Source organism: Dioscorea cayenensis, chromosome 7 (assembly GCF_009730915.1).
Source record: "Dioscorea cayenensis subsp. rotundata cultivar TDr96_F1 chromosome 7, TDr96_F1_v2_PseudoChromosome.rev07_lg8_w22 25.fasta, whole genome shotgun sequence".
Taxonomy (NCBI): domain Eukaryota; kingdom Viridiplantae; phylum Streptophyta; class Magnoliopsida; order Dioscoreales; family Dioscoreaceae; genus Dioscorea; species Dioscorea cayenensis.
Window position 1 is genome coordinate 28,626,333 of NC_052477.1, and position 21,987 is coordinate 28,648,319.

The 21,987-nt window shown below is 33.6% G+C and overlaps 4 protein-coding genes and 1 pseudogene across 6 annotated transcripts; 3 read left to right on the top strand and 2 right to left on the bottom strand.

Moving 5' to 3' along the window:
- Nucleotides 1-4,508: 4,508 nt before the first annotated feature.
- LOC120265549 (abscisic acid receptor PYL4-like) lies at nucleotides 4,509-5,299 on the bottom strand. Its single transcript, XM_039273492.1, has one exon. It carries the CDS (start codon nucleotides 5,207-5,209, stop codon nucleotides 4,535-4,537), a length of 675 nt encoding a protein of 224 aa, XP_039129426.1. The 5' UTR covers nucleotides 5,210-5,299; the 3' UTR covers nucleotides 4,509-4,534.
- Nucleotides 5,300-10,360: 5,061 nt separating this feature from the next.
- Nucleotides 10,361-12,344, top strand: LOC120265813 (dehydration-responsive element-binding protein 2A-like). Of its 3 annotated transcripts, XM_039273787.1 has the most exons (3): nucleotides 10,362-10,515; nucleotides 10,934-11,268; nucleotides 11,367-12,344. In XM_039273787.1, the coding sequence occupies exon 3, from the start codon at nucleotides 11,518-11,520 to the stop codon at nucleotides 12,196-12,198; it is 681 nt and encodes a 226-aa protein (XP_039129721.1). In that variant the 5' UTR covers nucleotides 10,362-10,515; nucleotides 10,934-11,268; nucleotides 11,367-11,517; the 3' UTR covers nucleotides 12,199-12,344. The 3 variants fall into 3 exon arrangements, with proteins under 3 accessions (XP_039129720.1, XP_039129722.1, XP_039129721.1); XM_039273786.1 differs by having other exon boundaries at nucleotides 10,361-11,268; XM_039273788.1 differs by having other exon boundaries at nucleotides 10,361-11,214.
- A 1,648-nt stretch (nucleotides 12,345-13,992) lies between these two features.
- On the bottom strand, nucleotides 13,993-14,865 carry LOC120265522 (annotated as a pseudogene).
- Nucleotides 14,866-14,950: 85 nt separating this feature from the next.
- Nucleotides 14,951-17,254, top strand: LOC120265523 (macrophage migration inhibitory factor homolog). Its single transcript, XM_039273458.1, is given in 4 exon segments — nucleotides 14,951-15,145; nucleotides 16,396-16,506; nucleotides 16,508-16,597; nucleotides 16,906-17,254. Coding segments are annotated over 4 exon segments (348 nt in total). The 5' UTR covers nucleotides 14,951-15,034; the 3' UTR covers nucleotides 16,942-17,254.
- Nucleotides 17,255-18,766: 1,512 nt separating this feature from the next.
- LOC120264471 (PRA1 family protein B3-like) lies at nucleotides 18,767-19,723 on the top strand. The gene has a single exon (XM_039272285.1). The coding sequence runs from the start codon at nucleotides 18,832-18,834 to the stop codon at nucleotides 19,483-19,485; it is 654 nt and encodes a 217-aa protein (XP_039128219.1). The 5' UTR covers nucleotides 18,767-18,831; the 3' UTR covers nucleotides 19,486-19,723.
- The last annotated feature ends 2,264 nt before the right edge of the window (nucleotides 19,724-21,987 follow it).

The window sequence follows — 21,987 nt, forward strand, 5'->3', positions numbered from 1 at the left end:
TTCAAAGCTTCATCGGTGCTTTTGCAGGTGAACAAGTTTTATGTAATGTTTGAGATTTTAGAGATTCCATCTCTGTTCTTTGTTGAATTTTGTGTCCATTATCTCATTTTTTAGAGTAGGATTTAGACATTACTTAAACAATGGTGCAGTTGTTGATAATGTGGGTTGTTTATCTTTGAGACATTACTTATACCATCTTTGTTAATGAGCTACAAGAAATAAATTTTATGGTTCCATGTAGATTTGAATTTGAATATTCATACGAAAATGAACCTATTCTAGTCTAATTATCAATTGCATAACTTGTTCCTCACACACACATATATATAGGACACGCCCTCTAGTGATGTCTATAGATTTGAAATCTACAGTCGTCCTATACTATTGTTTGATGTAAAGATTTGAATTTGAATATTCATAATAAATTGAGTAGGACGTCCTTTAGTGATGTCTATAGATTTGAAATCTAAAGACGTCCTACACTGTCGTTTGATGTAAAGATTTGAATTTGAATATTCATAATAAATTTAACCTATTCCAATCTAATCACCAACTGCACAACTTGTTCCTCGCTTATAAATATATAGAGAGGGCACATCTTCAAGGGATGTCCCTTGATTTTATATATATATATATACACAGAGGGCATCTTCCTTTAGAAATGTCTCTAGATTTTAGAGACATCTTACAGTACCGTTGAATGTAACTCGTCATTTTATACACAATATCAAACAGTGATAAATAGTGTCAAATAATAATTATGCACAATAAACAATAGTAATTCTACCTAGTTTCTAAATGAGTAAAATAGCCATTAAATTATCAGGTAACGGTCATTATCAAATATTTTTAGATAACAATAACTTTAAGGATGTAAGCAGTTGATGTTAGCCCATATATATGCCAATACATTGTTATTTATTGTTTACTGAATTTTGACTGGCTATTTTTTGAAAGTTGTTGGGTGATCATAAGCGTGAATACAGTAAGTGAATAAAGACTATTATTTACCATATTATTTATCTTCATACTATGATCTTGTTAATTTCTAGGACTATTTCACTAATTTAATTTTCACCATTCTGTTTTACTCCAAACTCTGTAAAAGATTATCCCCAAATCTATTGTTTGCTTGAATTCTGAACATTTTCTATTTGTCATATGGTTATGTTTTCTGAATGCCAGAAAGAACGTACAATGTGTCTTAATCTGTTGAATATTTTTTGAAAAATGTAGTATAAAGTAAATTCCTGCTTGTGAAAATCTATCATGCTCGAAGCTTATTATTATGTTACATTTGCTTTATATGATATGTATGTTTTTATTTTGATTTTGCATTTCCCCGGAATGTGATTTATATCATTAATTTGGTTCAGGTTGAAAGAAATGAATCTTGTCATCCTCTGCATGTAGCTTTGTGTTTCTTTATCAGCTGAAGTTATTTGTTCAGTCTTGAATGCAGTTTTGTATCCATTATTTCATCTTGGTACTTCAGCATAACCATATGGTTATTTTTCTTAAGCATTTAGGTTCCTCGTTCTCTTTTAGACTTATTATCCAGAAATTGCTTGATTGCTCTTATCTGAAATATTAGAGATATATACATGATGTTCAGCTTTGTTTAGCAACTAATTAGTATAATGAGATTGAATTCCACATTCAAGACATTTCCAAATATGCACGCACAGATGTTTTCTGCAGAAAATTGGCTAAACTTTTTGCCTTGCAGTACTACCAAGAACCGACAATGTTGGTTCATTAATGGCCATACGACAATTGGTGTTTCCTCGCAAATGAAGGTAACTGTCCTGCCAAATTGACTCATCATTTTCAGGTAAAGCCAATGTCCTTTGCCCGGAAGTGATCACTGAAACTCGTGCTAAGAGCTGTACCTGATTAATACCTACCTGCATTCACGCCGAAAGCCTGCCATGCTCTACGGTTAAAATATAAAACATCGCGCCAAATCTTCTTGAGGAATGCTGCCAAATTTCTGCAAACAGGACTTAACCGTTCATTAAATTGAAACAAATCAATGCAGAACGCGACAAAGCCTTAATTTCTCGGACAACATCAGTAATTCTTTGATTGTAACAAGACATTTTCTTTTTTCACTAGTGTCAATTTTCTGTGAGTACTGAAATTGTCTTCATTCAATGACAAAAATCTTGGATTTCAGAAGTCTCACTCCATTTGATTTTGCTGAATTGGCAAGAAAGTAACTGCAGATTTGAGTACTCTAAAAAGTCTGCAAAAGATGTTGAGATGCAGAAACAATTGATTTAATATGCTTCACAGATGCATCAACTTGCAAACTTGAATATGAATTCAAAATTTCTAAGTTTCCTTGACTTGTTTGAGAACTTTTTTTCATCCCCTTGAGATTATTTGTTTAGGAAAAATTGCCAAATTGCACAATTTAAACAGCATAAAAATACGATAACTTTAATCGGAATCAAAGGAAAAAGTATGTCGTCTTTCGGCACGCGAAATTCTTTAATCAACCAACTTGATGTTTGAACCTACCCTTGCAACTCCAAATTTAGTAAATACTCAAACATGTTCTTACCAATTAAAAAATCATTTCAATGAAAGTATTTCTAATCCAACCATTCATTGTTACTCTATTCTTTAGTTAGCACTAACCTTTTGTTAATCACTAGCACTAATTGGAGATTAGCAAGTACCTTAATTAAGACAAATGATTACATGCATGCATAGTTCTTAATCTCTCTTCCAACCAACTTAAACTTTTACTTATATCTAGCTTATCTAACATGGATTAGAAAACAATGACTTAATTTTAAAAATAATAAAGAGTGCATTACTTAATAGTCCTTGCATGTTTTCATTAAAACAGTACTAAAATTAGACAAACGATTCCATACATGCATAGTCCTTAACCTCCCTTCCAACCAACATAAACTTTTAGTTTTATCAAGCTTATCTAACATGGTGTTAGGAAAACTATGACTTTTAAAAATAATAAAAGTACATTACTTATTAGTCCCTAGATATTTTAATTAAAGCCAATTAGTATCTATACTTTTTTTAAAAATAATCAATCTCAAAATTAGTTAAAAACGAGAATTGATCTCAAAACTATTTGTTTAAACGATTTAACTCTTTATCATTTAAATTAACTTATGTTAGTAAAACTCAAAATACATTTTTGAGAGTTGATAATAGCACACTAATTATAGTTATATTTCTTAAATAATTTTAATAGCCATCTATTACTCTAATTAAATAAAATATCAATATATATATATGGTAGATCTAATTAATTGGATGAAGCTAATGGTCTATTTATGAAAAGAAATAGTTGGAAAGAGACCTTAAAGATGAAAACAAGGGTGGGTAGAATGAGAAGAGGTTTTGTCTTAATAATAAGCAAGAGACCAAAAGGACCATTAAAAGCCTCAGCAACACTGCCAACTTGCAGCACAACTTGCACAACCTCCCATTCATTGCAATATAGAAAAAGTAAAGAACATTGTTTCTTTTACATCTACACCCTTTATAAAATTCTCAAATTACATAAATTTTAAATTATTAAAAAAAGGAAAAAGAAAAATAATTAAGGAGTGCAACAAGTTGCATTTGTTTAAAGACACAAGTTGGGATTTATCAAAGATCAAGTTGGCACCAGCTACTGATTCTTCATCACCACAAAACATAAACATTGTGTTCTTTATTGACAACATGCATCTTCATGCATGAACTTCAAGGTACACAGTCAAACCAATCTTTAAACTATTTATATATATATATATATTTTTTTTTTTTTCATTTTATTATTAGAGTTTTAAAACCCAAAAAAAAGAAAATAAAAGAGGTAGTTGTTGCAGGAGGAGTAGCAGTACCATTCTTGTACTCTTTCATAATTATTTTCTCTGTTCTTGTTAGTATGTAGTAATAGTACCTCAAACTCACACCTACATTCACCAATATTGTTGCACTTCTCTTATCAAAATATCTCTAGCTCCATTCTTCTTAATTTTCATTGATGCACTATATATATATATATTAATTATTAAATTAAACAAAGATGCAATTCATTTACAGATATATATATATATATATATATATATATATATATAGTCTCTGTATTTAAATATAAAGATAGATAGAGATGAAGAAGAAGAAGAAGAAGAAGAAGGAATGTAAATGTTTAGTTTGTGAGAGGATAAGATATACATATCTAAACTTACATTTATATATATATATATATAGATAAATAGACTTTATTAGAGAAGAAGAACAAGAAGAAGAAGCAAACTAAACTAATTATATCCCATTGAAAACAAAAACTCTATATATATATATATATATACATATAAAGACAAATAGACAGAGAAGAAGAGAGAATGGAAGAAAGCAAAACTACAACAAAGAGTCCAAAAAATACAAAAAAAGATAGATCATTATTCACAATGCTTTGTATTATTATCATCAACTAAAAACCAAAAAGCAACAACACAAAAAGCAAAAACACACACAAAAACACATAACTTTGGTTGATAATTCCTAATTAAGCTGCCAAAACTCCACCACCTCGCCGGAATCCACCCTCACCGGCGCCACCACTCTTCACCAAACTCTCCACCGTCCTCGCCAAAGACTGAAGATTACACTTAACAATAGTATCCACAAACACTCTAGTATCCTCCATCGTATTCCCGGCCGGCACATCAACTACATACGACTCCACCACCACCGTCCCACCCGCCGGCGCCGCCGCAGCATGCACTGTCGTCACCGACCGGTAATTATTCAACCTATGTTCACCACCCACCACTCTAAACCCAAACACATGTTTTTCATCATCCAAAATCTCCAACCTTTCCATGCTCGTCACCGCCGGCAAGCCAGAGACCACTCTCACCTCCCGGAGACTCCCAACATCATCTCCGTTGCCGACGATGAGGTGACAACTCTTGACAAAGTGTTTATAAGCTTGTGGGTTATCAAACCTGCGAACAACTGACCAGACAGTGTTCACCGGAGCTGCCACTGTTTGCACCACCGCCGAGCAACACTGGCCTGAGCTTGCGGTGTGTTCATGGTACTTTGCCACCGGCTCCGGCACTGCATGTGCTGTGCATCTGTCTGCCACCTTGTTGTTGTTGTTGTTGTTGGTGGTGGTGATGATGATGTTTGTGAGTCTGTGGTGTTGAGTTGTGGTCTTTGGAGGAGTGCAAGGCATGATTTCTATCTTTCTTTCTTTTTCTTTCTTTGTGTTATTTGTAAGGAATGTATATATAAATGGGAAGGTGATGAATGGGGGAAGGCAAAGAGATGGAGGTGTGTGTATATATATATATATATGTATAGTCGTATAGTATATACTCCATTTGTTTCTTTTTATCGGTTATAAACCCGTATTCTTATTTTATTTTTTTTATCTGTTATTTTTAAACTTTAAAAATTATTTATTATTTTTTTTCTAAAATTATCTTCAACACTATATTCAATTTTCTTCTCAAAATTTAATATGAGAAAAAAAATGTGGAGATATGAATTAGGGGTAATTTTGAAAATATAACTAATTTTTTTATTATAATTATGCGAATAACTAATAGATATGAGATTCCATTATTTATACACGGATAAAAGTAAAATGAAAGAAAAGATGTGAGGAATCGAGGAGTTGAAAAATTAAATAAATAAATAAATATATATATATTACAAAAATAAAGAAGAAGAAGAGGAGGAGGATGTTTTGTTTAAGGGATAAAAGCAATTGGGTGAAGAGGAGGGGTGGGGTTTGGAAGGGGTGGTTCAAGTTCCAATGGATTTTGTAAGGGTTTTTTTAAGAAAAAAATATATATATATATATATATATATATATATAATAAGGTTATTGGGAAATTACTATTTTGACCTTTATTCTGATGTTGTTATCTTAACAATAGAAGCTAAAATAAACCAGTTTATGTTTGAAGTTTTTTATTTTGATTTAAATAGCAAAATCTCTGTAGTGATGTAATGATCATTTGTTCTTTTATTTGTTATTATTGTTGACGACAAAATTTTAAAATTAAAACTATTTAGTTAAATGATTTAAATCTCTATTACTTGAATTAATTTTACTGGTAATTTATTTTATATTAGCAGATTATAAATTGATTGAATTATTAAAAAAATATGTATATATTAAAATAGTAAAATAATATGAAAAAGGATGAAATATTAATATACATTCTAAAAAGATGAGAAATAAATATATATATATATATATATATATATTGTTTTTTTAATATTTTAAAAATATAGTGATAAAAATAAAGAGAAAAATTAGAACTTGCTTTTAAATTATCATGTAGTTCATTGATTTCACAACAACCCGTGCATGATGTGATGGCGCTTTTAATATTTTTCCAAGAGGTTCTCCCACTTAGAAAATCTGTCATCTTAAAATAAAACCATTACTCATTATCATTTTCAAATTATGAATAATTTATTTATTTTATCTCCCTCCATGAAATAGACAATTTTTTCAACTTGGTTTTTTTAGAAGTCAAAAATAGATATTTCTTTAATTAGCAAATATCCCTCTCCCATTGGTTGATTAATACTTTTTTTTCTTTTCATTAAAAGACCTTTTCTGCTTGACAATCGGTAACTCAGTGCTTTTTGCATTAGGTGCTTGTTAAAGGACAAATAGATATAAAAATGCACAATATAATAATTTATTATTTTTTAAAAAATTTATTAACTCGGTAAAATATTATATGATGCAATAAAAATCCTTTCATATATATATCTTATCAAAATTTGTAAGAATTATACCAAAATCTCTCTTGCCATAAAATGTTAAAGAGAAAGAATATGACTCCTACCATATAGGATCAACAGAAATTCATTTGAATAATATCATAAAATAATATTTAGCTGGAAAATAGTTAATAAACAGTATTATTATAGTACTACATAGATGATGTGTGATAATCCACTGCACCAGGCACTGGTTGTCCTTTTCCTTGAAAGTTAGTTCGAGACAATGATGTTTTTATTTTATTGGAAGGAGGAAAATTAAATAAGATTTTTAATCGTTTAATAGATGAACTAGTTAACTATGAGATTATTATTTGGTAATGATTATCAAGATTGGAGAACTAAGATTAGAAATAAATAAGACGTGCTCCAAACTTCGTAATTGATATGAGTACTAATCCTTGAACAAGACTCTTGATGAGGCATGTACCAACCCATGAGGTCCTTTTGCTATTTCCAAAAGCCAAATTAAACAAGGGATTAATCTATGATTATTTGTCAATTAACATGACAAAAGTCCAAAAATATAAATGCATTACAGCAACAAACATTCACACCAAACTCATACCAAATTTATTTGTACATTCACCCGTTCTCTTTTTTGTAATTCATAAATTCTATTCAATTTTATCTTCAAGATTAAATAAACAAGTAAAAAGTAAAATTGTATGTAAATTGATTTGTTTGTCTTGTAATTAGTAGAGTTTGTGATAAAAAATCTATTTGACTAAACTCGAAAAGTTTTCAGTGCTATTTATGTGATATTTTTAATTATAATTTTTTTTTTTTAAAGATATGGACCCAATCAAAGAATTTAGACTATCGACTATATCTAAAAAACAACCGTGTCAAAGTATATCTCAAACTAAATTTAGGTCAACTCAACTTATATTAATTTATTTTTTATTTAAATATTTTAAAGGTTTCATTATAATGAAAAATAACTTTAGCAAATAGAATCATTATTATACTATATTTTCAATATAATAAAATCATTTTCTCCTCTTTTACCAGTGATTTTTCCGATTTTAATTTTTTATAAATTTATATATCTTTATTTTATTTTATTTTACTTATTATCATTCATTATTTTTTTTACCGTCAAAAACTTAAGCACTTGATGCAAACTTTAAAATTATGCTTTGAAGCCGTGTTGTGCTCACAGCTATAAATCAAACAATTGAAATCAACTCTTTTTTTTAATAATATGAACTTATTAAGATAATTAGTCTAACAGACAAAATGAATGGCTTTCCTTTTCCATTCCATTCAAATGAACGAAGTTGCTTAGTCTGGTCATTTTAGTGGAGCCTAAAAAAAAAAAAAAGATTCCAAAGGTGATAAATAATTTTTAAAAAGTATTTGGAATTTGAAGAAATTCAAGGGAATTTCTTGTAATTTCGTACCTTAATTTTTAAAAAGACAAATTGGGAAGCCCACTTGCAAGAATGCAATCGTAAGCCGTTGGATAAGCAAACCGCTTAAAAATGGAGGACTAAAAGACAAGTTGGGAAAAACTCAGGGACTTTTGGAAATTTTATTATTATTTATTTAAGGCCTCTTTCGATGCATGTGCTACCAACTACTGCTACTCGGTTACATCCTTTTCTTTCTTTTAATTGCTTTTTAGTCCTTTTTTTTTTTAAATTAATGTATGTTTATATGTTTCTCTTGATAATGTGCATTTAGATAAACACTGTCTTCAATTTTTTTGATTAAAAAAAAATTAAATTTGTAGTTAGATAATTCTGAGAAGAATATATATATTTTTTTAATGAAAAAAATTAAAATAATTTAAAATAAGACAAAGTTATGTGAGTCATTTATCAAGAAACATAGCAAGTAGATAATGCATCCTTAGATCAGTGTCTGTCCATTATTGCAATTTGCAACCAATGCCTGCTAACATGACAAACACTTCTTCAAACTTTCTCAACAACCAAATATCATAATAATAATAAAATAAATAAATAAATAAATAATTGTGAAAGAAAATTAAATTCAAATTTAATTAATACTAAAATCTCCATTTTCATCTATTCTAATGAACAAAAAAAAAAATTGAATACGTGAATATGTCATTAAAAAAAACTTTGATTAATTTAAATTTAGACTATATTTCATAGACCATTAAAATTAACATTTATTTTGAGTGAGAATTAGTCTAAATAATAGAGATTTGACCAATAGAATAGTTTTCTATCTTATTGGTACTCCATTTTTTTTATGTAGGGTATTTGTTTCGTGGAGAACCGAAGATGAAATCTAAAACTCAGATAAATGGAGGCTATGAGCATGTTGAGATATTAATTTTTACATCGGTGCATGTTTCTAAATTCTCTTAAATAGGGAGGTCATTGTCGCTCATTAGATAGTAGAGATTTGAATATTTGGATTATTTAAATAAGTGATTTCGAGTCTGAATACCTGTTTTATATAAAAAAAAAAATTTTGTTTGAAGAAAATCTACTCTGTTATCCTATTCCGAGTACCTTATTTGAAAAAACTCATACGTGAAAACAAAAATCATTTATTGTCTCTAAATTTTTTTAATATATATATAAATAGATAAATAATTTGAATGATAAAAACAAGATGATCCATCAAATCACAGCGAAGCACTAGTGTTGGGGGAATGGATCAAGTCATAAGGTGTCTTTATATGCAACTTATTTGTACTAGTTTGTTATTAGGCCTTAGCCCAAATTTTAATAATCTTGGCCCACTATGAAGTATGAACCCCATTTGAGTTTCAATTGGGGGACCCAATTTCACATTAAAGGTCCAAATTCATTGCTGCCTATTATCTCCAAATTATTGCCATTATATACACACACACATATGCTCAAGTTTATTAGAATAAATTTAATATTGACATATGTTTAGTGAGTTTATGTGTTGAAATTAATTTTTTTAATGATATTTTATATATTTAATAATATTATTATTAAAATAATATTTCACGTTCAACCGTGACCAAGTGTGCTCATTGAATTTATTTAATATATTTTTTAATTGATCTTGATAAAACAGTTTGAGTTCAACTAGAAATTTTAATTTAAAATAACTCAGAAAAAAACATAATAAATGTTAAATATTATAACAAAAATCACAACAAGAATTTATTGTTTTGCATTAGATCAAATGAAACTTTTATATTGTTAAATTGTTTAATGCAAAAATAAGGTTATAAATAAGTTTTTTTTTCTTAATAAACTCAAATATTTTCAAACTCAAGCTGGATTTGATAAATGTATAGAAAAAAAAAATAATTAAGCCTTAATTATGAATTTTTATCAGTTAATAATAATAAACCCCTTGTTTTCCTACAAATTTTTGTGAATTATCTGGAATTAATTCATGAGGGTCTTAACTGCAATAAAAGATTTCAAGAGGGGTATGACTGCAAATAATCAATATGTATATATAATAATAATTTTATAAGGATATATTTTTCTAGAAGATGATTTGTCGCCAAGGAAAGTTCGATGGATGGACACGTGGCATTCTGGAAGGATCGCGGCGTCTCGAGAGAGTCTCAACAATGAGTCTATAAATAGCGACCAATTGCTCTCTTTGGGGGTTTTCTTGGAGCCCAAGAGTTCGGAAGTTGAAGATCAAGCGAGAAATTAGAGAAAGAGAAGGAGTTTGAGAAGCTGAGATTGGAGAAGGGAAGGAGATAAGAGGGATGCCGATCGGTGATGTGTGCAACGGCGCTGCTGCGGTGCCAGAGAGGTGAGAAAGATCGATCCTTTTTTTTTTTTCGTGTTTTTAGATCATTGATTGGTAGCTGGATGCTGTTCTATTTGTGATATTTTGCTTATTAGGTTGTTGGAATTTGATGTGGTTGAGGATTAGGGTTAGGGTTTATCAGAGGTTTAGGAAGGGGAGATGGTGCTTGGATTGAATGTAAAATGATGTAATTTGGATCTCTATTTTTAGGGTTTTTTTTTTCTTCTTTTTCTTATTTGTTGGTGTGGTTGACAACGGAGCTTTGAATTAGTGTTGTTAGGGTTTTGATGCGTGAATAGAATCTAAAAAGGTGTGACTTTTGACTTGGGTTTATAGTTGAATTTTTTGGTTGAATTAGTTGGTTTCTTCTTTCGATTTGTTTTTCAATCGAATTCTGAGTTAGAGTTGTTGGTTGTGTCAGGCTTTGAAAGGAGCTTAGACTTGCATAGAACCAAGATGAATTTAGAGTCTTGAGGTTCTGAAATTTGTTTTTCCTTTCCTTTTAGAGTTGTGCCTTTTTTCAAAGTTTTGTATTATGGAAATAAGTTTTGATTGATGTTTGTGTTCTTTTGTGCTTTTTGTGGAGCTACCTGTTTGGAGAATGAAGGCACAGAGTTGCATCTTTTATTTAATTTCACTGGTTGGCGAATTCTATGGACATTAGAACAAAACAAATTCTTTTCAGAGCACAACCAACAGCATGTACGTACCATCAATGCATAAATAGATTCAGAACCAGCGCAATCAAATTAACTTGTAGGTTTTTCAAAACCTCTGTTTTGTATTCTGTTCTTGTATTTCATTGTATTTAGAATGGTAGTGAATATCAAATGTTTGGATTCTTTGTTCACCAGTAAGAAGAGAACACGCAAAAGACGAACTGGGCCAGACTCGGTTGCAGAAACAATTGAGAAATGGAGAAAGATAAACGATGAAAAAGCTTATACTTCCGGTGGTGATAACCACGTATGGAGAGTTCCGGCCAAGGGGTCAAGGAAGGGGGCAATGCGAGGAAAAGGTGGGCCGGAGAACCCCAACTGTAGGTACAGGGGTGTGAGGCAGCGAACATGGGGTAAATGGGTGGCAGAAATACGGGAACCAAATCGAACAGGGAGGCTATGGTTGGGGACCTTCCCAACAGATGTGGAGGCTGCTCGAGCTTATGACATTGCGGCTAAGGCCATGTATGGCCCTTGCGCCCGTCTCAACTTCCCCGATGAAACCCCAGCCTCGGAATCCTCCTCTTGTCAGACTAGTGAGTCCTGCAATGAGGAGAAAGATGAGATAAAAAGCAGGGTTGCTGAGGGTGAACCAACAAAGAATGAGGAAAATAAAGGAGGGAAACCAGAAGAAGTTGATCTTTTTAAGGATATAGATGGTTTGCCGGACTGCTTGTTTGACATTGAGGAGATGTTGAAGATGATAGATGTGGATCCAAATGTGGAATTGGGTGGTAGCCAGGATAAAGTGGGTGTGGTTAATGAGTCTTGTGCTTTTGAAGCTGAGTTTGATCCTTTTGTTGGAGTTTCATCTCATCAGCAGCAGGAGGAATGGCCTGATGGAGAGATTATGGGAATATTGGGTTCCCATGAACAAGAGCTTGAACTCCTGGATTATAACTTTGATTTTGGTTTGGGATTTGGGTTAGATGATGCTAGTCTCTTTCAGCCAGGGTTTGATTACTGAGTGTAGTAAATGGCTGGTTATGGACTGGTTATGTATTTGGAGTTAACTTGTATATAATGATTGCAAATGTTCATCATAAATTCTTTTGTAGATATTTTAGTGAGAACTTGTTTTGAAAAGGGAAATAAAAATTTTCTTCTTAAGAATTGTGCAGATGCTGTGATGTGGTAACTTCATATATAGTTGCATAACATTACTCAAAACAAAAATGAATCATTTTGGCAACTCACTGTTGGAAAAATCCCGCCAGGGAGTAATAAAAAAAATAAACTTCAAATAAGTACTGCAATGTTCAGCAAAAATTGACTTAAAATTTAACATCTTTAAAAAACAGATGATGATGTGTATAGTCCTTAATCCAATCTCTTTGAAGATCTCCGAGCATCCAACTGAAACTTCTTCTGCATTTTCACTGGACCTAAGCAGATTGCATAACTTATAAAGAAAAGACCCAACACCACAGAACTCGGAATGAAAATATGTTACTACTCAAATTTCGGATCCAAAATTCTACTCCGCATTTCTTCCTTCACTAATAACATCTAAATTCACCAACTTGATGAACAAATGAACATCACAAAAAGTCAAACCTAGACTATTACGCCATTTTGCGAGCAAGTGAAGAAAATTAGACTAATACATAATAAGATAAGCAATTGTTTCAAGCTGTAGGTATCACCTATTAGTTCTTCAATCAAATTATCAAAGTAGATAAACAAACAAACGCTTTGGGGATATCAGCATTGCCAGTAAACAGCATAGTAGGAACAGTGTAATGAAACAACCAAAGTAACATTTGCTTTCCTCAAACTGAATTGATTCTGGTAAAGGCTACCTTGCCAACTATTCGATTACAGGAAAACATATCATTGGAAATTGTTTCAAGCTGTACATACAAACCACTGAAAAGGATACAACCTATTACTTCTTCAATTTAGAAAGATCAACAGACAATCTAATCAATGAATTACCACTAGCAATCACTATAAGAACTCCACAAAGGAAATGCTAATAGAAAGATACACTTTCCCTAAACTGCATATCTAGGACAGAACAAGATACAGGATGAGTTAAATCTTAACCATGCTTAGGCTTTATCAAAGGCACACAGAGTTATAAATAACAACAAAAAAACACACATCATTGGAAATTGTTTTGAACTTTAACGATACAGCTTCTTAATTCTTCAATTGAGGAAGATCAACAGACAGTTTCAGCTAAGATACCAAGATTCCAATAGAAGAGGTAACATACACAAGCACATAGCTTCTAACTCCACACATGAAACAAGCCAAAGAAACACACAAAATCCTTTGAACTACATAACTCATTCTCATCCGAAAATTTTCTTGTCCTCATAAATTGAAGAACCTCTAAATCCCAAAATTTATATCTGCAAGTTTGTGTTTCTTTCTCTTGGAATCCTTCACTAATGATTAGGAGTTCTTCAACAATAATTCAAATAAAGAACAGAAAAACATCCACTCTGTAAATTTATCAACCACAAAACCCCAAAATCTGTCTGCAATTTTGGTTTTCTCTCCACTTGCATTGCTCACTAACCACATTCACAAAGCTGATGTTTTTCAACAATTATTCAACCATACAGCAGACATAGAAAGCAAAAAAAAACCCACAGGATTTGTCTGCTTGTAATTTCATCAACCATCAACTCGCTCAAAGAAATTTCGATAAAATGATAGATAAACAAGCCTTCATCACCAAAAGATCAAGATTTGAATGCCAGACATCAAAAATAGCATCCAGTTTGTTTTTCTCTATGGAAAAAAAAAGTTTTTGAAATCCTAACCTCAAGAAGCCATCCATTAACGCAACTTCTCCTTCACAGAGTACTTCTTCGCAGCCTCCCTGACCTTCTCTATATACCCTTCAATGGGCGGCGTCAGCGTCGCCATGAATCGGTTCGCAGGGAACGGCGTGAAATCCGGCACCATTGCCGCCTCCCGGAGCTTCTCTGGCAACGCTGCGATTGCCTCCTTTCTTCAGCCTCAGCAGCGTCGACTCTGCTGCTTGTCTTGCCCTGTGCTTCCGCATCAGCACTCGGCTGTACTCCTTCGCCAGCCTCCGTCCCATCCTCCACCGTGAGCTCGTACTTGGGGATCTTGTCCGCGTCCACGAGGCCGAGGCTTATGTAATCAAGCCCCGGGAGTGCCCATGATCACCGGATCCTCCTTGGGAGGAGATTTCTTGAGCTGGATCTCGCGCTGACGGTGCTTGGAGATGAGCCCGAGCTTCTCGCGCTCAACCTCGCGCTGACGTTGCTTAGGTGGGAGGTGAGGGATTGGAGTGGGAGCATCGAGGCAGGAGTCAACCATGCGGTTGAGTTCTTCGTTACGGCCACGGGCCGAGGATCCTCCGCCGCCACCGCCGCTGCCGGAGGGCTTCTTCTTGGGGAGGATGGAACGCTTGAGAGTCTGGCCAGCTTTGAGCTTCGCTTTGCCCTTGGCCGTGCCGCTCACCGGAGACTTCTGGAGGAGGTGATGGCTAGGGTTTTGAACAAGGGTTTTGAGGGAGGAGATCAAGGACTGGGACCTAAAGCTTCGTATCATCTTCTTCTTCGAGCGAAGTGAGAGCTAGGGTTTTCGTCGGAGATGGTTGCAGAATGGTATCAATAAAAAAGAGATTTTTTTTAGGATTTTGAAGAACTATTGACAATTATGAAAACACTAGGGGGTTTAATGAAAATATACCAAGAGAGTCGGATTTCTTGGTCACTATTTCTGGTGCCCAAAAACTCCATCTTTTTATCCACGCATTGGGGGTATCGAGGAGGAGAGTGGGAGCGAGAGCGAGAGCGAGAGCGAGAGAAGCAGCGATGCCGTGCTTGAATCTCTCGACGAACGTGAGCGTGGAGGGGATCGATACCTCCTCCATCCTTTCCGAGGCGTCCAAGACTGTCGCCAAGCTCATCGGCAAGCCGGAAGCTGTTTGTTTTCTCTCCCTCTCTTGATTTTTCTTCTGTTTTTGTTCTTGGCTATAGTTTATTTTTCATCTTGAGCTTGAAGGACGGTACTTTGGGTTTGTAGCTTGCGATTATTGAAGATGTGTTTGGTTTGAGGGAAAATGGAGGACATAAAGCTGTTTTCTAGGGTTTAAGGTTTCCCCCTCTGATGTGCTTTGCCATCTCATTTTAATTCATGAAATTATTTGTGCAGATGCGTTTCTCTGTTGGATTTTGTGCAATTGATTCAAGGGCTAGAATTAAGAGTTGTTAGAATTTTTGGGGTTATTCACAAACTAAATGTTGGAAATATTAGTTCTGTTGTTTTACTAGTAATAGTGATTTTAATATGATAAATGCTTATTGTTGTTTGTTGATTGCGCTAATTTATTGAACTTGTAGAATACTTTAGTTCATGTGCTAAAGTTTTTTGTTTTGATAACTTTTGGGTTTTTTCATGGATTGAATGAAGTTTCGTCAAAAAAATAGTGATTTGATTATGATGAATGTATGTTTGTGTTGTTGATGCAGTCTAAGTAATGGTTATGGAGTTTGTCTTAGTGGACTTATTGACTGCTGCTTGGCATTTGCAGTTGCACATCTGGTGTTTTTATGGTTTAATCATGCTTCATGGACTTGTAGGCTATGCGATGCATAACTTCTATGTTGCTATTTTTTTTTCCTTTCATCCTTCTTGTGTTTCCTGTAACTCCAGTTTGCAGGGCATCTCGTTTGATAACTTTTGGGTTTCTTCATGGATTGAATGAAGTTTCATCCAAAAATTGTTATTTAAATATGATGAATGTGTGTTTGTGTTGTTGATGCATTCTAAGTAATGGTTATGGAGTTTGTCTTAGTGAACTTATTGACTGCTGCTTGGCATTTGCAGTTGCTCATATGGTGTTTTTATGCTTTAATCATGGTTCATGAATTTGTAGGCTATGCTATGCATAACTTCTATGTTGCTGTTTTTTTTCCTTTCATCCTTCTTGTGTTTCCTGTAACTCTAGTTGCAGGGCATTTTGTCTTTAGTCTTTTATGTGTATGTAGAATTTTATTGATGCCTTAAACAAGTTGTTGATATATTAATAGTGAATCATTTTATTTGATGTATTTTATCTTGTAGTGTCTGTTTGATATTTTTGAGTGCTAACTTAATTTGGATATCAACTTGATGATACACTTTTGTATATTCATTCTGAAATGCTTTTGACCTTTTGCTGTTCTAATTACAGTATGTGATGATAGTGCTGAAGGGGTCTGTGCCAATGTCATTTGGAGGAACTCAGGAGCCTGCTGCTTATGGTGAACTTGTTTCAATTGGGGGACTCACCCCTGATGTCAACTAAAAAACTGAGTGCTGCGATAGCTGCTATTCTGGAGACAAAGTTGTCTGTTCCCAAGTCTCGTTTCTTTCTGAAATTCTACGACACTAAGGCAAGCTATCTCATCATTAATCATCGGCCCTCTGTTGGGTCATTAAATGTTGTTGGTTTTCTCATTGCACTTTTGCTGGTGCTAGGCACATCAAGCTCAAGATTATGCACAGTGTTTGCATGCTTTACATCAGCAATAGAACATGTAAATAATCATTTACCAGTTAAAATCCTGTCATCTTCCTTGTTTTCAAGCCTTTGCCTAACAGACTTCAAGTTTAGCAGTGTGTCATAGATAGTAAACTGGCACATGGCTTCGACTTTGTATCGGTGGAAGATCCTGATTAATAATTGTCTCCTTCTTTGCAGGGCTCAAACTTTGGGTGGAATGGAGGCACTTTCTAGCTTATGCATTCAGCTGTTATATAATTTGGATCTTCGGGGGGCATATGTTAAATTGAAATCAGTGTTTTACATTCTGGTAATATACTGTTGCTGGTTGTTCGCTCTCGGTGTGAACAAGAAAGACTTCATTCTACGCATGCCCTTTCTGTTGTAGTTGTATGGTGGCAAAATGTATGACATCTGCATATTTTGATATGAACTAATGCAATGCATGAACGTATGCATTTTTAAGACTCAAGTTAGTCATGTTCCCTTGTGCAAAACAATGTGTTTGGGTTCTGGAAGGAATGCCTTGCCTATTCTAGACCATAAATGTTATTTCTCAGAACTTTCAGTTACTTTTATCTTATGCAGAGTACAAATGATAGGTCCAGTAAAGTCCAGGCAGGTGGGAAAAGAAAAAACTTCATGCTACTTTATGGTAAATTCTTGATGAAGTTCCTGGAAATTGTTGATAGGATTTGCACATAAAAAAATAGCTTTTTTTTGGAGCCCTTTGAATCATAGTGTATGAATTTGCTGATTTTTATTGCTGCTGGATGTTTATATATTCATTTTTTTTATATGTAGCATGTTTATCTTATGCGGTAAAAATGACATTAGAAATACTCTATGTTCTTTGTTTATCTGTCGCAAATTCATGTTTATTTATTTTTTTTCTTTCAAAATTACTTTTAACATTTTATTCAAATTTTTTTAGAATTAAATATGAGAGAAATGTGGACATATAAATTGGGAGTAATTTTGGAACGATAACTAATTTTTTATAAAGTTTTATGAAATAATTAAGTTTTTTAGTATGTAAGATTTGGTTAATTACGATAAATAAAAAAATTAATGGAAAGGACTTATTTTCTTGCATATGAAGCTATTTTTGGTGCTTTGGTTTTTGGTAGCTCTGTTCATCTTTTGCTCTACACCAATGTCTGGATGCTTGTCTGGTTGTTTTTATCCTGTCTCTTGGCTTTGATGTGTTTCTTTTTTTTATCCAGTTCTTAGGTTCTGCCTGTTTATTTAATACTTTTAATGGTCAATTTTTTGTTTAAAATTCATAGATGTTGTAATTAGCTGTTCCTTATAAATTTATCTTGTCATTTTTGTGAGGCATTAAATGATTTTTTTATTAATTTATTTATTTATTTATTTTGGTCCCAAATTCCTTCTTGTGTTTCTCTTGTTATTTTCAACTGTTTGTGACTGATATTACTTGAACCTTAGAAAAATATTGTACTCCTATAAATATACAAGGAAAATCAAAGGCATTATTGACATTATTCCTTGTGTTCTAATTATTACTACTTTCGTTTTTTTTTTAGTTATTATATTTTGGAACTTTTTATTTGTCACATTAAATTTTTTTATAATATTAAATAATTTTTTTAGATTTATTTTTTAATTTAATACACTTATATAATTTTTAATAAAATCATAATTAATTAAATATTAAATTATATACTCCACCAGTTAGGGTTTTAAATAAAGATAATTTTGAAAAATAATGAATTTTTTTTATAAAATATAGATAATTAATTAATTTTAATATTTTTTTAATTTAAATAAATATGACAAGTAAAAAAAACCGAAAAAAGAAAGTATTATTTTTAAAAATTGTAGATTTAGATAATAGAATTTTCGAGTCGTTTTTAGCACCGAAATACACCCAACGCGTTACAGTGAGACATGAGTACTTTGAGATGTGTGCAAAGCGAGCATCTCAAAGCAAGCAGTGTACGTCGGGTGTAGGTTAACTCATTTCCCTCCTCGGGGACATCATACCCACAATCTCGTTCCCAAAAACTCCCCCTCTTTTTAAAGTTTTCAATCCTATAATACCCCTCCTCTTCTTCATCACCGACGCTTCGTTCCCGAAACGCCCCTGCTTTCTTTCCCATGGCTTCTCCTCCCACCCTCCCGATCTCGACCACCCAATCCACCGCCGGCCAGAGCTCGCCGCCGATCTCCACTCCGGCGTTCCGTCTCTTCATCTCACGCCTCTCCGACTCCTTCCGCCGCTCGCTCGCCAATCGCCGGCCTTGGTACGAACTCTTGGACCGCTCCGCCTTGTCCCGCCCTGAATCCCTTTCTGACGCCTTCTCCCGCATCCGCAAGAACCTCTCCTATTTCCGCGTCAACTACACCGCCATCATCGCCGTCGTCCTCGCCCTCTCCCTTCTTTCCCACCCTTTCACCCTCCTCCTCCTCCTCGCGCTCCTCGCGGCTTGGACTCTCCTCTATCTCTTCCGGCCCTCTGATCAACCCCTTGTCATTCTCGGCCGCACCTTCTCTGACCGCGAAACCCTCGGTGGCCTCGTCCTCCTCACCATCTTCATCGTCTTCTTGACATCGGTGGGCTCGCTGCTCATCTCTGCTCTTCTGGTCGGTGCCGGCATCGTCTGCGCACACGGCGCGTTCCGGATGCCGGAGGATCTGTTTCTGGATGATCAGGAACCGGGAGGTGCTGCTTCCGGGTTGTTGTCATTCCTTGGTGGTGCGGCGTCTTCTGCCGCGGCGGCCGCTGGCCCGTCCGTCGCTGCCCGCGTCTAATCAGTATCCGAAAGATTGGATCACTGATAGATTGGTTAGGGTTTCTTGCCCCTTTCTGTTAATTTTTCAACGATTTATGGAGCTAGGGTTTTCTTTTGCCGTTTCTTTGACTACACATGACAGATCAGTATGGAAATTTTAGTTGTGCCTCTCTTTTTTTTGTAACAATTATTCGGCGATGGATGCTATCTATTGGTTGTGCTCGAAATTTCTGTGATGCATGTTCTACTTTCTTTGATAATAGCTTAAATATGTTTTAAATTGTGTTCTTTTGTATTCTTTTCCTTTCCTTGATTTTGGGGCCATGTAGTTCTATATTATATGCCTTTGATTCAGGGACTGTGAGATCTTATACTTCTATTTACAAAGTTGTTATTAGATCTAAAACAATGTTGGAGATCTCATAACCTAGATTTAATTTAATATTCAGTTCCTGTTTGCATTGGTTATATTCCATTCTTTTTTATCAGTTTCCTTTTGTAACTCGAATTGTTGTGATTAATTTCTGTTAATAACTATTACTGATTGTAGATCCAAGTTTGGTTTTGTGATTGAGCTTTTGATTCTTTGGCATTTGAAAGCTTGTCCTATCTTAAATGGTATGAATATTTCTTAGTTTTTTTATTCCTTGTTAGGGACAATGTTTGATGAAAAAGTATGTGACTGTAGCTTGAATATTTCTTGGTTTTTATTCCTTGTTTATGACAATGTTTGATTAAAAGGTATGTGACTGTAGCCTGAGTATTTATAATTGTGCTAGTTTCTTTCACTATCTCTATCTTGTGAGTTTGTCCCAGCGCAACTGCTTGCAGGTTGTTCTGCCTGTGTTTATGCACTTGCTTATTGTTTATATTGTGGTTTTGAACTTTTTGAAAAAACAGGCAATGGTTTGGCATCTTTAAATTGTTTATGAGTTTGCTAATGCCTAATATGTATTTATTTTATATTTTTTTCTCATTGAATTATCTGTTAATCATATGTTGACATTGTTTTCCCATACATGTTTTTTCCTTCATATTTATTGTCCTTTGTAAATGTTAAAGCCTCATTGATATGTTTCACAACCTGAACGGAGAAGGGGTTATACCTTGCCTTCATTTCTTGCATATCATCATAACTGGATAGCTTTACTTCATTTTTCTAGAGATAAGGAGAGGTATGGGGAATCTTACTATTTGATCTCACATTTGAAGAGGTGGTTCTGCCTCCAGATTGCTAGATGCTATGGAATCTCAGTTCAAGTTGGCATCCTCTTTTGCTGCTATTCTTTTGCATAATAATTTGTGCTTTGCTTCAAAATTGCTCTACATTTCATCATTAAATGGTTGGTGTTGACGTTCGTGAATGAAATTAAGGTTCAACAAATTGATGTCGTTCTAATATTATCAGATTCTATTTGCAAAGCGGGAAAATGTTACCTCCTAATTTATTTTTCTTGCTTGTAAGCCTAAGTTTGGTGATTTGGTTTTATGCTATTGTTGGGTGGTTACTTATTGAATGCTTGAGAAGAAGGTATTCTAAAGCTGTCTGTTGGTTGATTGTGAATTATTTGTGTTATAGCTCTTTCTAGGCATATGCTTGGTGCACCAGTTATATTCATATTTCAATATTATGTTTTGAAAAATTTATCTTTATCTACAAGTCAGTCCTTTGCATCTCCAATTAAAAATACTCTATGAGAATGAATACCTTTTGTGATTATATGGTTCTTTCATTCATTGGATGCTCAAAAATAGGTTTTGAAAAACACTGAGGGGCCATTTGATTCGTGGTAATGATATATTGCCACGTAAATGTCATTACCACGTAACGAGATTATTATGGTTATATGGGTGGGAATGTTATATGATTGGGATATTTGTGTTAATTTGATATAACCATGTTTGGTTAGAAACTCTTATTGCCGGAATAGTTCATTACCAAATTATGAGATTATTACATGTTTAGTAATTTAAGATAGACACCAATTTTGATGGTAATAGAATTATCAAATTTTTTGGTAATATTCTCATGTTGGTAATGTGATATTATCATTCAGATTATCTTCGGTGCAATGTCAAATGTGGTAATATTTTTAATTATCACGTAATATGTGGTAATTTTTTTCTATATTATCGCAAGCTAAACAGTCTTGAATAGAAAAGTCGTGATGTATTCTATTTGTGATGTATTTATGGTTTAATTACCAAATTACAGTGTCTAACTTTACAGATGGCAAACCAGGCAGGTTAATTCCTCCTCCATTGTACCCGGCCCAAATTGATCATCAGTATAGTGAGCCCTCGTTCTGACCCAATTCTGATTTTTGGTTTTATTTTATTTTGTTTTTGGGTTGAGTTTTATTTATTTATAACGTGTTTGAAGATATGAATGATTCTGTGAGTTATTGGGAAAAGAATAAAGTTTTTTTTTATTAAGTTGTGCGCATGGAGGGGAGACCATCATGGACCACGTTGACCTAGATACCCTTTTGATTTAGATTGGGTGAACAATAGATAGCTA

Bases quoted from the DNA above. Each gene is read 5' to 3' on its own strand.
- LOC120264471 (XM_039272285.1), top strand. From the start codon at position 18,832: ATGGCTTCTCCTCCCACCCTCCCGATCTCGACCACCCAATCCACCGCC.
- LOC120265813 (XM_039273786.1), top strand. From the start codon at position 11,518: ATGCGAGGAAAAGGTGGGCCGGAGAACCCCAACTGTAGGTACAGGGGT.
- LOC120265549 (XM_039273492.1), bottom strand. From the start codon at position 5,209: ATGCCTTGCACTCCTCCAAAGACCACAACTCAACACCACAGACTCACA.